The sequence below is a fragment of the Trachinotus anak genome, unplaced genomic scaffold, assembly GCF_046630095.1.
Source record: "Trachinotus anak isolate AG129_WGS33_773 ecotype Australia unplaced genomic scaffold, CSIRO_AGI_Tana_v1 ptg000018l, whole genome shotgun sequence".
NCBI lineage: Eukaryota > Metazoa > Chordata > Actinopteri > Carangiformes > Carangidae > Trachinotus > Trachinotus anak.
Window position 1 is genome coordinate 12,547,839 of NW_027273869.1, and position 15,825 is coordinate 12,563,663.

The following is a 15,825-nucleotide window of genomic DNA, read 5'->3' on the forward strand; positions in this document are numbered from 1 at the left end:
GCATGGGTTACTATTCATTTTAATCAAGATATGTAGCCTACTAACTAGTAGGTCTATATTTTGCAAATGAAAAGTAAACTTGTCAGTTCCCTCTGGTGGGTAAAGTATGTAATGGCAATATTTTTTGACGTACCTATGAAGTTTCTGCCTGTCTCTGCACTACCATTTATTGATGCTTAGTGGCAGACACATACACTGATACAAATATATCCATTATTAGATAATCTCAGCTGATGATATTGATTTAGGATTAATAATATATAGGAATATTTTAATTGGTACCAATGTTCATAATGCTGCATATAAAAAAAGACAAATCTAGTTAGTTACATCTGCTTTATTTGAGGAAAAATAATCCTTTATTTTGAGTATAAAAATAACAGACATCTGATGAACACATACATTCCCATGCATTTGCATTTTACTGTATTTCATGATCTTGTAGTTGGTTTGTACATATCTCAGTGTCAGTGCTCAGTGATGCATTGTGTGTTTGTTTCTCACTGTAATCTGGAATAGTTACAGGCTCCCATGTGACCTTCTGAACAACAAAGTCAAAAAGGAAAAAAAAAAAAAAAGGAAAATAAATGTAATGATTATGCAACGGAATCGCAAAACATTTCATTGGTCTTTTGCTAAGGACGTAAGAACTGATCATCACAGCTGCTTCCTTCTTCTTGTTTAGTCTGAGATTTAAAATTTGATGACTCTGGGGTAAAGTAAAGGCATTAAGAATTCATTTTACTGGAAAAGAGAATCCAAGGGTTTATCTTTTCTGAGATCAGTGACTGCTTCATTGCAAACAATGTCCATCTTACATCTTTAATAATAATAATAATTATCATTATTATTATCATTATTATTATTGTTATTATTATTGTAATAATAATAATGATAATAATACACATAAATCTTAAAAGCTTCATTTTAGACTTGAAAGGAATCTGCCACAGTGTGAGATCATTTCACTTGATTCCAGTGCAAAACTACATGTCTCATCTAGTCTTAGCTGAAATCATCAATCATCTTGATACAAGTGAAATGACTTTGCCCTTATTGCTCTTGACCTTATTCTGTCTTGATTCAAGATACTGACATGGTTGCTGGTAAATATCCGGTACTGCATAAGAAACGAGTGACTATTCTATTCTCACCCAAGTTGCGAGATAAATACATTGTCGAAAATGAATTTAAGAATAAATAACGACGTAAATGTGTTGTAGTCAACTATATTTATCAGTCAATTGTTGTATCATTCATGAGTTTGAAGCTGAGTTGTCTTAAGACAAAAAAAATCAACAATCATCATCCAACTTTTAGTTGAAACATTGCATTAGTTCACATCGTTTATTGACCCTAATAGAGGTTTCCCGAGTGTTTGATTGGAGCAAAAGACAGATGACGAGAGACTTTGATCTCAAGGACCTTTCACATGAGAGCAATTAAGTTATCGCGATATTAGAAAGGCTTCTTTTACCTGTAATGTGAGTGGGTATTTGGGAGAAAATACCGTTACCCTGGAGAAACAAATCAACACAATTACTTTAAAAGTGAATAAGAGATAATTCAGTACAGGTGAGCGACGAGGCCAACACCGGTCATGGCTGTCTGTTACACTGAAGTTGTCCAACATGTTCACTTTCTCCGTCCAATCTGCGCCAGGAGACGCGCATTCTCCGCCGCCTTGGCTCGCAGGTTTTTGGCTTTGGCCACATCAAAGAGGACGTTCATGATGTTGGTCGGGACGTCCAGGGACAGGGTCAGTCTGCTCCTCCGGTCCCCTTTGCTGCTGTTACGGAGCATTTGCCCTCTGAGCTTCGTCCTGCTCATGAAGCGGTAGTTTGCGGGACTTGAGGTCCTTTTTTCTCGGCTGGACTCGGCAGAAGAGGAGGTGAGGTACTCCGCAGACTGCAGGAGCGACCCCCAGCCGTCCATGGGGGAGTAGCCCGGCTCCCCTTCGTCGCCCCGGAGCCCGACGGCCACCTGGTCACCGCACAGGAGGTCGGAGCGGCTCTGGTAGAGGCGGAGGCACAGGCTGGAGGTCGGTGTGCACAGGACCGAGAGCAGCAGCAGGGTCTTCAGGGACGACAGCATGCTGTGTCCTCTGGGAGGGAGAAGGAAGAAGCATGTTTACTTTTCTTTTCTTCAACAGCTGATTGTTGATCATTTCGCACCACTCCTTAAGTGTATTAATCTTAAAGCAACATTAAAAAAGTAAATAAATAAATAAAATAAAATAAAATAAAGTGAAGTTAGTCTTTACACTGCTCTGACAAGCACTGCCTCTTCAATAAAGTCAGTCCAGCCTGTTCATCTCCACTGAACCATGCCTGACTCTCTTTTCAACAGTATTACATCTCAGGACTCCACGGTCCCGTTTTAAGATCGATAGTTCAGAGAAGTGGGCCACACGCAATGCAACCGGGTCTCAGATGTAAGCAATCATTTTCCTTCAACTTACCTTGCGTTTCTTATGATAAAGAATACGATCAGAGAGGTCAACCAACACGTATCCCTGCAAAGAAAAACCAAACAAGGCAGAAATCCTCACAAGTGAAACTCTGATAAGAAATCCTGATAAACTGAGAGCGAGTGCGGAGGTCAGCAGCGCGCCCCGTCTGACCAGCAGAGTGTCTTGCTCGTCCATTCCCACTGCATTCATTTAGTAGGAGCCACCAAACTGCAGCCCTACGCCAGCAACAACGTCATCCCGTTGAAATGTTGCTTTGCTATGAACTGCCCCCATTGGTTGTGATGCAGTGATGTAGAGGAAAAGAAAAATAATAATAATAATTAAAAAAAAAAAAAAAAAAAAAAGTTGGTAAATGTGACCTCCTGTCGGCCAACATCACGACCACGACCATATTCAGGATGTATCATGCAGTCGACACTGCTCACCAATTAAATATATTTGAATTAAATGCATGCTTCATGGCAGGATTGTAAGGTTGCTTGTTTACACCACCGACAGCTCACATTCAGGACCTCGGACAGTTCCACTATTCAACACTGGCTTCAATTTAAAGCAAAAACAATATGAAAGAGAAAAATCCAACTCTATCTTTTACCCAGTGTCACACTGAGGTCACATGGAGGACTTACCTTCCCTATGAAAGATACCTGGTTAAATACTTTATTATGACATATTTGTGTACATTGGCTAGAAAAGGTCTCCCGAGGTAAGTGTTTTTCCAATTCAATTTTCATTTATATATTTCAATCAATATTTTAATTAGATGCAAACTTGAAATTAGCTGCAGTACTTGAATCAATGAGTCAATTAGTTGGAAACTATATTGATAATTTTGTTGTTTTTAGTGATTTTGAAAGTAAAAATGTTCTCAAATGTGAGGATTAAGGCGGGGCTGAGAGGGCAGGAGCAAACAAAACAACATAATGATGGTTCCTCATGAAGATGTATAATAATAATAATAATAATAATAATAATAATAATAATAATCATAGTTGTAGCAGGGGGTGTTGAACAGAATCATGGAGGCAGACTCTGCAGCTCCAGAGGCAGAAATACCTGTTAAGCCAGTTGACCAAGTCAGGCACTGCCAAGATGGCGATGGTGGAGCAGCCCACTCTGAGCTTCAAAACCCCTCTCTTCAGAAACATATGGGTGACATAACGAAGGATACATCCATCTGGACTTACAGTCTGTGGGGATTTAATAACCATGAATAAAGTCATTAGTTACAACCTCTTAACTCTTATATAGACCTGAATAATCCCTATAATGTAGCAGGCAGGGAGTGTACCACTTATAGAAAATGCCATAAAGTGTTCAATCAATTTTCTCTCTGGTTTCCCTCTAGTCCAGCAACAATAGAAATAGAAATGGTGAAATTTACAAGCTTTGTAAAGGTATATTTTATTTGTGGCAAAGCAAAGCCCCCTTTAATACACCACAATGGCTCCTAATGCCACAGTACTACTCACTCAGACATGGCATTTCAACCATGGGTTACATGTGCAAAATATGTAAGATACATCGTCACCTCTATCAGTATCAGGCTGCAACGTTCACTGAGTTCTTCCCATCAGATTTCTCCATTGACACGACTTTCACATCTACTGATGCAGAGATGATTATTTGTTTTCTTTGAAGCTCAGGAAAAAGGCTCAAATGAGTGAAAGACACCACATAACAACTGTGTATGTATGATTTGCATGCTGGATATATGGTGACTTGATTCTTAAAAGAGGAAAGATGTCTGACATGTCTGGAGAAGATTGTGTTTTAATTAAAACTTTGAGTGCGCACGCAACACACACCATGGAAACCACCCGCAGTGCTGTACATTACCGCATCAGGACAAAGAAAGAGCATGGAAGGACTGAGAAGATCAAAGGGTGTTGGGTCAAGCTCTAATGAGCAACTTCACTGAGGATTAATATGACTGCAAGTCTTCACAGCTGGAGTAATCACAGTCTGTGACACACTGCAATGAGATGTCCTCCCACTCTTGCCTCCGTTCTGCAACTGATCTCTGAAATGGAATTACTTGCTCCTCCTCAACTTCAATGAAAAAAATCACTCTTTCATTACTTTGCTACATTATGTTGTTGTTGGTCACTTGAACTCGGAAATCGTCTGTGTCTCTGCATCAAGGCCTTTTGTTCTAGTGACAACATTGCACATTTTATTTTAGTCTGGTATTTAGTCTTAATTTTAATTTCAAAGTGATAGGATATCTACCAATAGTCTGAGGTACTTTCTCTTCTGTTTTGATGCAAACAAAGTTGTGTCACCTTCCTGTCAGTGGTGAAAACTTTTTTGAGGAAAAGTCACCAAAATCACTAGGATTCACCCTCGAACATATCTGTGCCAATTTCATGCCAAGCCATCCAATAGTTATTGAGTTTCTTCAAATGAATTCAAAACTCAAAATATAAGTGTTGTTAAGTTGAATTAAATTTGCAGTGTGGACTAGGTTTGGTTGTGGTTGGCAGGGGGTGTGGTTTCATTGAGCACAGCCTGTCACTGTAGACTGTGTAACCATATCTTGCAGATCTATGAAGCATCTCAGCATGTGGGAGGACATTACAGAGCAGAATCGTGACTAATATGAAGGATTTTTTGGGAGCTTGTAGGTGAAAGTCTCACGTGTCACTTGGAGGTGAATGCAAACTCTGATTTAAATACTGACTGTGAGCAACCTTTTGAGGAGCTGACTTCAGTTCAAGAAACCTGGTGGTGGAGCTGGTGCAGCACGTTGCAACAAAGATGCTAAATTAAAACACTGAATGTTGGCATGAGAGTTGCGCCCGAAATAACAAGCGAATACTACGGTATCCTGCTCAAAACATCAACCAATGAAAAGCTGGTAATCTAAGTTGTGTCGTGTATTTTCATGTGTCACACTGCCAGAAAAAAAAAAAAAAACCTTCAATACGTGCTGCCCCCACATCAACACCCACGCAGGAATCCCCTGCCACTGCCGCGCTGGTCTGATGGAGAGTCCTGAAAATCAGTCCCTGCGTGATCTCCCTCACTGGGCCCCTGTTGGCCCCTCATCTGGCTCCCAGCCTGACCCATAACACCCCCTGCCAAAGCAACATATGTAGTGGTGGAGGTGGCAGCAGGCAATCAGCCACCAGCGTCTTATTTTTCGCACCACACGGGATACAGGGCAATTGACAAAACATAAGAAAGGTGACTGAGTGTTCCATGACGAGATAAAGAGAGATACTGTAGAAAGATGTGGGCAGGAGAGAGATGAGCACAACAACAACAAATAACAACAGTAAAGATGGATTTAATCAGTTTTGACATTCAAAAACTCAGTCTAATGTATATATATATATATATATATATGAAAATTACATCTAACATTCACATTTTGATTTTCAACACTTTGTCCATACAACAAATCAGGAAACAGCTTAAAAAAAATATATAAATAAAAGCAATATAAAACACAAAATAATAACATTTTACACAATTATGTACAAAAAGGAACATCTGGTCTTGGGTTGGTTGCTTCATCTCCAGGGTTCAGTGCCTGAGTGTGAACAGAATATACATTTTTAAAGACCATCTTTGCATCTAGAGTATCCCCACATGCACACCCAAAAAAAAAAAAAAAAAAAAAATCTTATTAATCATGTACCTCGCCTCTCCATCCCACACCAACTCTGGCACTCTTGTCTTGAGGAGAATCGGTTTCGGTTGCCACCACAGCCCCCGTACACAAATGGTCTGCACTCCCCTGAGCGAGGGTGGAAGTACCAGAGCAGAACATACTCTGAGCAGGACCCTTCTGACATGGGCTCCAGGCAGCGGTCTGTTGCTGAAACTGGAAAAAGGTTCAAATTTAGGTTGAAGCTGTGCTACAAATTAAGATGCTGCAGATTCACCCCATTTTCCAAAGTATCAGGTGCTGGATGTACAATAAGAATGAGTAACCATCAGCTGGGCTGCTGCATGCTGCAGATTTATTGTCTATCTATTCTGACGTAAATAAAAGGTTTAATCACCACATTCTCTGGTACACTTCAGATCTCCTTTGTCACTTCCTGTTTTATTATCTAACACAGGCAGTCAAATATTCATGGATTAAATTTTGGTCTTATCATTCTCTCCCACCTTGTGCTCTTAATAATCAACTCATTAGTCATAGATGAAACATGAAATATGAGGAGAAACAGAAAAAAATAGGAGTTTTGATATACAGAGCAAGTAAACAAGAGGGAAAGAAGAGAGATGGAAAGAAAGAGAAAAAGAAAATCACTTGTCTTGGCCACTTACCAGCAGTGTTTGTTCCAAATACCCTTCTTTTCTGTCTCTGTCTCCACTCCACAGTTCCCCCCTCAAGAGAATCTGAAGCCAGACACAAAACCAATAAGAAGTTTTATAGGTTTTTAGATTCGACCATCAAAGACTCAAGGTATAATATGCAACCTTTCCACATTAAAATGTCTAAAAACAATTAGGCCTATGTTATATATTTTTTGAGTTGTGTACTTACATTATTCCAAATGTTTACATCAATTTTCAAACCCAGTGAAATCCATGATTTTAATCATGGTAACGCTCTGTTTCATTTACGCCTGTCAATGGTGTCACATCCCCTATGCACATGCACTGGCGTTGTGTTTGCCTATCAGAGGCAGTCAAACATTTTTGAGATACACTTTTTACACCTTGGACATTTACAACTATGTATTTGAACCGGATGAAGGATTTTAGTCATCAGATGTCTGGATCTGAAGTTATAAGAGAAACAGCCAATCAGATGTTAGGCAGCTGAGCTCCCAGCCCAGGAGCTGCCCAGTGAATCAGTCATTTTTTCAAAGTAAAACTGCTTTATTTGGTGTTTCTACCAGTTTTAATCCCCTGGTCTGGTGGTTATGGAGAGGAGGACACCTCTGTGAATAATTCAGCTGCCTGTAAAAATCTCCTGAACGTTTGGATTCATTGAAGTTATCAAAGAAACAATTGAAACAAAGGTTAGCAGTCTCAGCTCTCAGCCCCTCCCTGTGTCTGCCATACAGCATTGGTGAAACACTGATTTATTTTTTTATTTTTTTATTCAGTGTTTTTACTGGTTATAATCACCTGGTCTGTTTGCTGTGGAGAGGAGCAGATAATTCAGCAGATAATTCAGCTCCCAGTAAAAAGACAGTGATGGTGGTGAAGACAACAACTCCCATCATCCCACACTACTTTTTATGACGTCAGTAAACACTGTCTGTTGTTATTGTTTTGATTGAAAGGCCCCTAGTGGCAGAAATAACATATCGTGTGTTTGATGACAGACACAGGCATTTTGACTCATCTTGAATCCAAATCAGAGCGAAGGTGAGCAACATGGGCAGTGTTGGAGCATTCATTCATACATGTTTTGATCTCTTAATGAAAACTTTCTGTAGATCTACTTCATGATGATTCTGCTGGGAGACTTCAACCCCCCTTAAAGCTTTGCACATGTAGAGGAGACTGGGAGGTGGAGCAAGTGGCAGATTCAGGCGATAGTAGTCGTGACACCTTTCACATTGTTGTCACATTGTTATCTGACACAAAGTTATTGTAAAAATATGAATTACTGACGCTTTAATCAAACTAATAAAGCGTAGCGTTAGTTAAGGCAGAGCAATGAAGTCATGCTTGCGTTCGCTGATTAGCATCAACAGCTTCATTCATGCCTCACAGTCGCTGACTCATCTACCAGCTGACTTGTAACATCCAATCATTTTGCAAGTGTATGGCATGACCATGATAAACAGCTGCTCTCTCCTCATTATGTGCAATGTTAGAGACACAGTTAGAGACTAGCTGGAGAACAAAGTGGACCATAAACAGCCAGATATTTCTCTCAGGAGATAAAAGAGATTGAATATTGGGCCCACATTTGCCAGATGGCCATAAACACAACTCCAAATGAATGATAATGCTGCTGCTTAAGCACTGGATGTGTAAATAAGCAACTGTTTGCCAACATCAACTTAAAATGTGATGATACGTCAATGTTTCCACTGCCCCCAAGTGGCCAAACAAATCGATGATGAAACTACAGCATATATGAAATATGAAACTCACACTTTAGAGGCAATGGAAGAACTTCTGCCTGAGGAAACATGCAATTTCATAAAGTCATGTTTAATTCCTCATGGAGCGTTTCACCCCTCTGCTCTCAAATTGTGAATCCAGTATGTGTCTGTGTCTTTTGAGGTGCAGGCAGAAGAAAGAAGAAGAGAGAGCAATCCCAGAGATTAGTTGTATAAAGTATGTGCTGAAGGAACACTGGTCACCTTCCTTTTTGTGCTGCAAAGTGATAAAACATATTTCCTTTCTCAACTTGGAGCCACAGAAGATTAGACAGTGCAGAGGCTGCTATAGGTTTAAGGGTAAATATTGAATTGTGGCCCACTGTGTTTGTGCACATTCATTTTTTGTACACAGAATGATAATTTCTAACGATTATAATTTATGAATAAACATGCTGACATTGGCAATGACAGGCTCACTTGCAGATTCATTTTCTGGTTATATTGACCTGAAGCAAGAATTATGATCATTTGAAATGCAGAAAGATATCCTTGCCCGGAGGCTGTAGCTCACTAATGAGCTCCATGAAACATTGTGTGATTTCTTGGCACATGATGACGTTTTGTTTAACTTTCTGGTTGCTGTCTTGATGCTGCTGGCTTCAAAAACAGCAGCACTTTAAGCAGCTGATAGCCACTGAGCTTCTTGAGAAACCCATAAATTACAGACATGGGGAGATAATGGGGGGAGTATGCTGTTAGGTATAGGAGGTGGCAGGTATGTGGACATTCGCCATAAATGTTACGCTACTAAGGCGCTGCATGATTTATGTTTCTTAAAAGTGAAAGCTTCAGTGCATCAAGGCATTTGATGGTAAATGCAATGCAAACAATGCAACACAACTTTTTTTTTTTGCAGTGCCGCACAGTGTTAATCTAATCTCCACAGCATAGTTGGAAAATCCATCGTATCAGACTGTGACGCTGATCAACCAGACTTAGAGAGAATGTTTGTGACGAGCCCTGGAGTACCCTCAAGTACTCCACTAGCACCTACAAACACTTTCTAATTTTACATTTTCAAACCATAGCAGGTAACCGTAGCAACATGATTCTGACGATGTCACTGACAATACAAAGAGATCTGTATATAACAGAGGACACTGATGGAAAACACAACGTCATCTTTCATTAGTGACAATGATAGAAGCATGATAATACAGTCTGAGGTGTCCCAGTATAAAAAAACAATGGATGAGATGGAGGTGATGATAGTGTCCTGATATGTTCTTTATCCAAACACTTCCCAGAGTCCCCACACTCTAAACTAACAACAAGTACAACATATGCAACCATTAGGCTGTGACACGCACTCTATAAATCTGTCGTGAGGACAACTGGGCAATTTTGAAAATGATCCCTGGCATCTGTGTGTTTGGCCAGGGGCTTGGACCCTGCTGACAGTAACTTGTGCGGACATGTACTAGTATGATTATTAATTTTACCAGTGCGGTTTGGTGGCATCCCTCCTTCTCCGAGGATCACAGGAGCAGGACTGGTAATTTCTTCCACCCTGTCTCCATATTCTTCCTCTTCCTCTCGTTCACCTGCTTCTTCTGCCCCTTCACGAGAGAGGGGCGTCACTTCATCTTCTGGCTCATTTTCACTGTCAGTCACTGTGGTTGTTCCGTCTGGATCCACAGACTTTACCATGAACTTGTATTCCAACCCTGTAATGATAAAAACATGATGCGCTCACACTGACTGACATGCATGACCACAACATAAGAATACTGTTTTTACTACACTTTTATTGAATCAACATACTGCTGAGTATTCAGTGACAGTTTGAAGAAAAGCAGCTCTTTGTGTTGAAAGAAATGATAACTTCATGTATCTCCAAGTGGACTTTATAGCATTTTCTTAGTATATATTCCACCCTGACCACTGTATTTAAAATGTTACACTGAACATTTTACCACCACTTTCTTAGGACTCAGTCCAAAAGTGACCAAAACACTGTACATTTTATGTTTCTACCACTATGAAATATATATTTTTACTGAAAAAATGAATATTATTTTCATGTCAACCTTCTCTTGGTAATTACAAGTATTTGATAACCAACAGTGCATCACTGCTAGTGATTAACATAGCAGGTAAAATACAGTCTTAAAAACATGTAATAAATATGCTGAATATCTACTGGAGGTTAACGAGAGATGGTCTAAAACTGTTCTATGAATCATAACACAAACCATTTTTGTTACCAGAACACCTAAAGAAAACTCTACACTGGCACAGTGGCAATGATGCAAAAAGTAGGTAAAACTATATTTATATACATATACATACCGTAGACATATATGCATCACTTTTCAAAACCAGGCTTACAAAGAACTTCACATAAAAAACTAAAATGGACAATGGCTACAAATCAAAGCACAAAAGCATCAATAGCATGCCTTAAATAGGTTTTGAGATTTGATTTAAATAATCTAGTATCCAGGACAGCAAAAGCCAGATCACCATGGATCTTGAACTTTGAGCAGGGCACAACCAGGAGCCCTTGTTCTGACGACTTGTGAGGCCAAGTGGACCTGTGTGGGATCTGCAACCCAGTGATATAATGAGCTGACATTTTGTCAAAGTCGGAAAAGGACAGGTGTTACTAACAACATTAACAATGTTCTATTCAAGTGACAGTGGAGACTGCACCTGAAGCAGCTAAATGGATCATTAACTTTATCATTTATACCTGTGCTTTTACTGCTGTGACATGTCAAAATGTGTTCAGAAAAAAAAAAAACTGCAGAAAGGTTGACAATAAGCAGAATTATCCTTTAAGTGTGCTGAAAGCACGTGGATTCTTGGTGAGGCGTCCCACTTAATGGCAGTCTAGTGTTTGTGAATGGCTCTACTGTTGCTGGCACCATGGTGTGTGTTCCTCTGAGAGAACATAACAGATGGCACAACACACACGGGTGCCATGCTGCTGCCACGGGAGCTCTACAACAAACAACCACACAAGCGCACATGCACCCACGCAAACTCACACAATATGTAGGCCCACCTAGAGGCACATTTATGCATTCTTAGATGAATGCACAGAAAAGTACAAGCACACATACTGTAGGGGTTTAAAATGTACTGGTGAATAACATTACACCCTCAAACGCACACACCTGCACACACTCACACACACTTACCGCACTTTTCTGCCACTTCCTGAGTGACTAGCTCCTTCACCTCTACAGCCTTGACACAGAGAAACCCAAGATTCAAAGACATCTCATTCACAATTCTGTATGTTGATTTTTAAATATACGTGTGTGTGTATTATTGTGTTTGTTTGTGTGTGATGAACACATACTGAGAGTCCAGGCTCCCCTTTCTCCCCCTTTGCTCCTTCAGCCCCTAATATACCCTATAAAAGAGCACATTTACACATTCACATTTAAAGGTCTTGTACACATGTGGGGAATCCACACAGGGGATTTGACTTATTTTGGCGATTTAGACATCATCTCAGGACTGTGTGAGGATTTACAGGCTGTGTTTTTACCCCTCTGTGGATTTAACGATAGCAACTAGCTGGTGAACTTTGTGGACCACTTAGCAGTTCAAGGTGGAGAGCAACGCAGAGCTGAAAGGAGACATGCTAATTTGACCTAATTCAGCTGAACGTGTAAATAAGCAAGTCTTTGCTCAACGGTTTGCCATGTTAGCGTAAAATCTGATATTATGACAATGTTGTGTTTACAGCTTGTTTCCGCTACTTGTGGACAAGAAAGGCAGTTTAAACAAAGATGCAGTGAGCATAAGCAACAACATATCCTAGTCCTAGCCAGAGGTGCGCTCATGCTGCACTGTAGCTGAGGAGCACTAACAAAATAATTGTTTTACGTTTTCTCCTGTCCTCAGTTTTCCGAAATATGAACTGAAAACCCAACGCAGCATTTCTGAAAGACAATCAAAGAGAAGCGTTACAGATGCTGGTGGAAACGAGGCTTGCTTTTTGTACTGCAAGTGTGCTCGTGGCTGTGTGTTTCGAGAGCTGAATGGTGATATGACTCTCACACTGTCTCCTCTTTGTCCTGGCATCCCGGGCGCTCCCCTCTGACATGGCTTTGATCTGCCTCTTCTGCCTCTCTCCCCCTGTTTGATCAATGTACACACAGAGTAAACACAATCTGAGTTTTGAAATAAAATAAAAAAAATCCGCAGCAGCACATCTCATCACTCACTTAAAGAGTATGAAAGACAGATGAATTAGGTACATCCTTCTATTAGAGGTTTCCATCCTCCCTGTCAACACTGAGAGTCTGGTAATTGTAGCTGAAAGGAGCTAATTGAGTAAGATATTACTTGAAAGCTGTAGACAGAAATAAACCTCTGTGTATGTGTGTGTGTGTGTGTGTGTTTTAATTAAGGACATTTCTTTGCTGTATCTACTGCTGCAGTACACAGAGCACATGCTGCCACTCAGACACAGACGTGGTGATGACTGTAATCAAGCTCAGCTCATCCTTCTGGTCTTTGTCTTCTGTCACATTTTCACTCTTTTCCTGTAAGCTGGATTTTTTTTTTAATACAAAAGTGGATTTGTGAGAGATATTCTTAATGAGTTTGAACAGCTATATATGTACAGGTGTGTGTTCTCCTCCGTCAAAGGTCTGTCAATTTAATGGACTAAGCGTGTTGTGATTTCTTACTACAAACTAATGGCGAATCCTAAAAGCTGATTGATTTCAGGACCCTGACACCACAAATGATTTACAGATATATCTCACCCACAAGAAAAATACTTTACTTTGGTCTGATTTAGGCCCATGACTTTTCAGTGTTGCCATACCTCAGTGTTAGTTAAACAAGTGGCTATATTGTGACTGGAACATTTATTTAAAGACAGTGGTAATTAGGCTTGTTCTTGGATGGGTAAAGTGCTGGGTCATACCTTCAACCACCTTACTGCTGTGCACCAGCCAGTAAAAAAGGTTGTGGTTGCTAGTAGTAACACGTTATTGTGTGGAAACAACTTATCGTATCTCATGAAAACAAATAATGACTCAATCATGAGTGTATTTATTTTCAAACCATATCCTGTATGTTATATTCCTGATGTGTCAAATACTGTTTTCATAAATTAAATCATAGATACAATAATGCTTTACCACTGCAGCATAAACGTACAGTGGGTTCTGTATAAGTCAGTATCATATGTTTTCAGTACACTGGGGAAGCAGGTATACTGAACCTTAGGCCCAGTGTTCCCACGGGGCCCCAGTGGTCCTGGTGGTCCTTCGTCTCCATCCCTTCCTGGACTCCCTGCTGACCCCTTAAAGCCTGGGAAACCTGAGAAACCTGCTGCTCCCTGAATGAAGTAAGTATGATAACACACCATGGTTCCTCTGTGTGCAGGAGAAGATACAAACACACTGTACTGTTCTTTCACACTCGTGAAGAACTATACATAAAAACAGAACGACTCAGAGCAAAGTACCTTATCATGGGAATGGAAAAACATTCGACTTTGACAGGCACATAATCAGTGGTGTTAATCTAAGTTTAATTTAGATGTTCATTTACTCACCTTTTCCCCTTTCACTCCTGGATCACCATCAACACCATTGATCCCTCCGACTCCCCTGTCACCCTAAAATTTCACGTAACGAAAAATACAAAGAAAAAGAAAAACAACAACTTTGTATGTGTTTGGGGAAGAGAGAAAGAGCAACATGAGCACACTTGAATGTTTACCTTGCGCCCTGTGAGTCCATTCAGTCCAGGTATACCAGGGGTGCCGGAGAACCCCATATCTCCCTGTTTTGTAAAGACCCCATGTTAACCATATCAACATTACTGACGCGATTTCTTCAAGTGACGTTCTTTGATATAATTACAATCTAATCAAAGCCTAACCTTTTCTCCATCCAGGCCTGGACTCCCAGTGCGTCCAAGTAAACCTCTGAAACCCTGGAAAAGCAGGTAACACTGTAGAACGTGACCACACAAATAAAAAAACAATTAGTGGGAAAACTTGGACCAATAATAATTGTCTCCACCTTCTCTCCTTTCTCCCCTTTGTCTCCTGGTAAGCCTGGTTCTCCTGGATCACCCTGTAAAAAATACACCAAACAAATGACAAAATAAATAAATAAAATGATATTGAAACTCTAAAAATTAAAAGGATCATGGATGGTTATGTAATGTTTTTCAGTGTACCTGATCACCCTTTTGGCCTCGCAATCCTATGTCTCCTTTGTCTCCTTTGGCCCCATCCACTCCATGATCCCCATTGCGACCCTTAAATCACATCATGTGTATTAGTGCACGAGATTCTATCCATTTGCATCCAAAATGTTGTGCATTAAAATATTTTTTTTTGTTGTACCATCACTCCATTGAGTCCTGGCTCTCCTGGATCTCCCTGTAGAAAAGAAGGCATTTTCACACACAGTAGTGTAGTAATAAAGTACTGAATGGTTAAACTAATGTTGCTGCAGTGTGAACTTATTCAAATAACACCTCACTTACCTTCTGGCCCACAGGTCCTCGTGCTCCAAACCGCCCCAATGCACCCTTGGTGCCTGCATCACCCTTTAAGCCCTTTTAAAAACAGTTTAAAATATTTTCCACAATAGTGATTTATCGACACATGCAGTTCCATTTATTATATATTTAATTATCAAGCAAGCTGATAGTTGTCTGGTATTACGTTGCTGTGGAGGTGCCCTCGAGCCTGGCACTGAATCACTTTCATATCATATCAGGCTCTAAATGTCCTGTGGGAAACATTCTTCTTCTTTGAGCTTTTAAAATGTTTGCATCAGGTTTTGTTACCTTGACTCCAGGAGGACCATCCTCGCCCTTTTCTCCTTTGTCGCCATCAAAACCTGGTGGGCCGCGCTCACCCTGAAACAGAAAGTCTTTTTTATGTGTTTACTTTATGTGTATTTTAGATATCTTTGAATATTTATAGTTTATATTAAAGCATTCATCTCCACATGCTTTTTAAAGCTCATAGCCTTTGATTGTTTAAGCTTTGTCGTTAAGAGTGTTTTTCTTCCTTCTCCTGTCTGTTGTGTGTGTATTTGTTGACCTGAGTTCAATTGCCCTTGTAGGGATAGATAAAGCTGTATTGAACTGTACTGAATTGAAGCCAGATGGCAGTGATTGTCACATCACTTTGACTTGAATGTAAATTTATTGCGCAATAGGACACATGACTATAACTTCAAGAGGATCTCACCGCCACTCCTTTGGAGCCCTTAAAACCTTGGGGTCCTTGGATTTGAAGAACACTCCCCTGCAGGAAGGAAATAAATT

The 15,825-nt window shown here is 40.2% G+C and overlaps 2 protein-coding genes across 3 annotated transcripts in view; both read right to left on the reverse strand.

Moving 5' to 3' along the window:
* Window positions 1-333: 333 nt before the first annotated feature.
* ucn3l (urocortin 3, like) lies at window positions 334-2,637 on the reverse strand. Its single transcript, XM_071502942.1, has 2 exons — window positions 2,462-2,637; window positions 334-2,104 (listed from the first exon to the last, which is right to left on the reverse strand). The coding sequence occupies exon 2, from the start codon at window positions 2,092-2,094 to the stop codon at window positions 1,636-1,638; it is 459 nt and encodes a 152-aa protein (XP_071359043.1). The 5' UTR covers window positions 2,095-2,104; window positions 2,462-2,637; the 3' UTR covers window positions 334-1,635.
* A 3,118-nt stretch (window positions 2,638-5,755) lies between these two features.
* Window positions 5,756-15,825, reverse strand: part of col7a1l (collagen type VII alpha 1-like) — an 87,148-nt gene continuing 77,078 nt past the window's right edge. For both annotated transcript variants that reach the window (XM_071502282.1, XM_071502283.1), the window contains 17 exons: window positions 15,749-15,805; window positions 15,340-15,411; window positions 15,034-15,105; window positions 14,891-14,926; window positions 14,722-14,802; window positions 14,562-14,615; window positions 14,419-14,472; window positions 14,257-14,319; window positions 14,090-14,152; window positions 13,754-13,870; window positions 12,577-12,654; window positions 11,870-11,923; window positions 11,706-11,754; window positions 10,002-10,226; window positions 6,758-6,829; window positions 6,120-6,305; window positions 5,756-6,011 (listed from right to left, as the gene is read on the reverse strand). In XM_071502282.1, coding sequence (XP_071358383.1) covers window positions 5,992-6,011; window positions 6,120-6,305; window positions 6,758-6,829; window positions 10,002-10,226; window positions 11,706-11,754; window positions 11,870-11,923; window positions 12,577-12,654; window positions 13,754-13,870; window positions 14,090-14,152; window positions 14,257-14,319; window positions 14,419-14,472; window positions 14,562-14,615; window positions 14,722-14,802; window positions 14,891-14,926; window positions 15,034-15,105; window positions 15,340-15,411; window positions 15,749-15,805 — 1,353 coding nt within the window. In that variant the 3' untranslated portion in view covers window positions 5,756-5,991. The remainder of the gene's footprint in view (window positions 6,012-6,119; window positions 6,306-6,757; window positions 6,830-10,001; window positions 10,227-11,705; window positions 11,755-11,869; window positions 11,924-12,576; window positions 12,655-13,753; window positions 13,871-14,089; window positions 14,153-14,256; window positions 14,320-14,418; window positions 14,473-14,561; window positions 14,616-14,721; window positions 14,803-14,890; window positions 14,927-15,033; window positions 15,106-15,339; window positions 15,412-15,748; window positions 15,806-15,825) is intronic.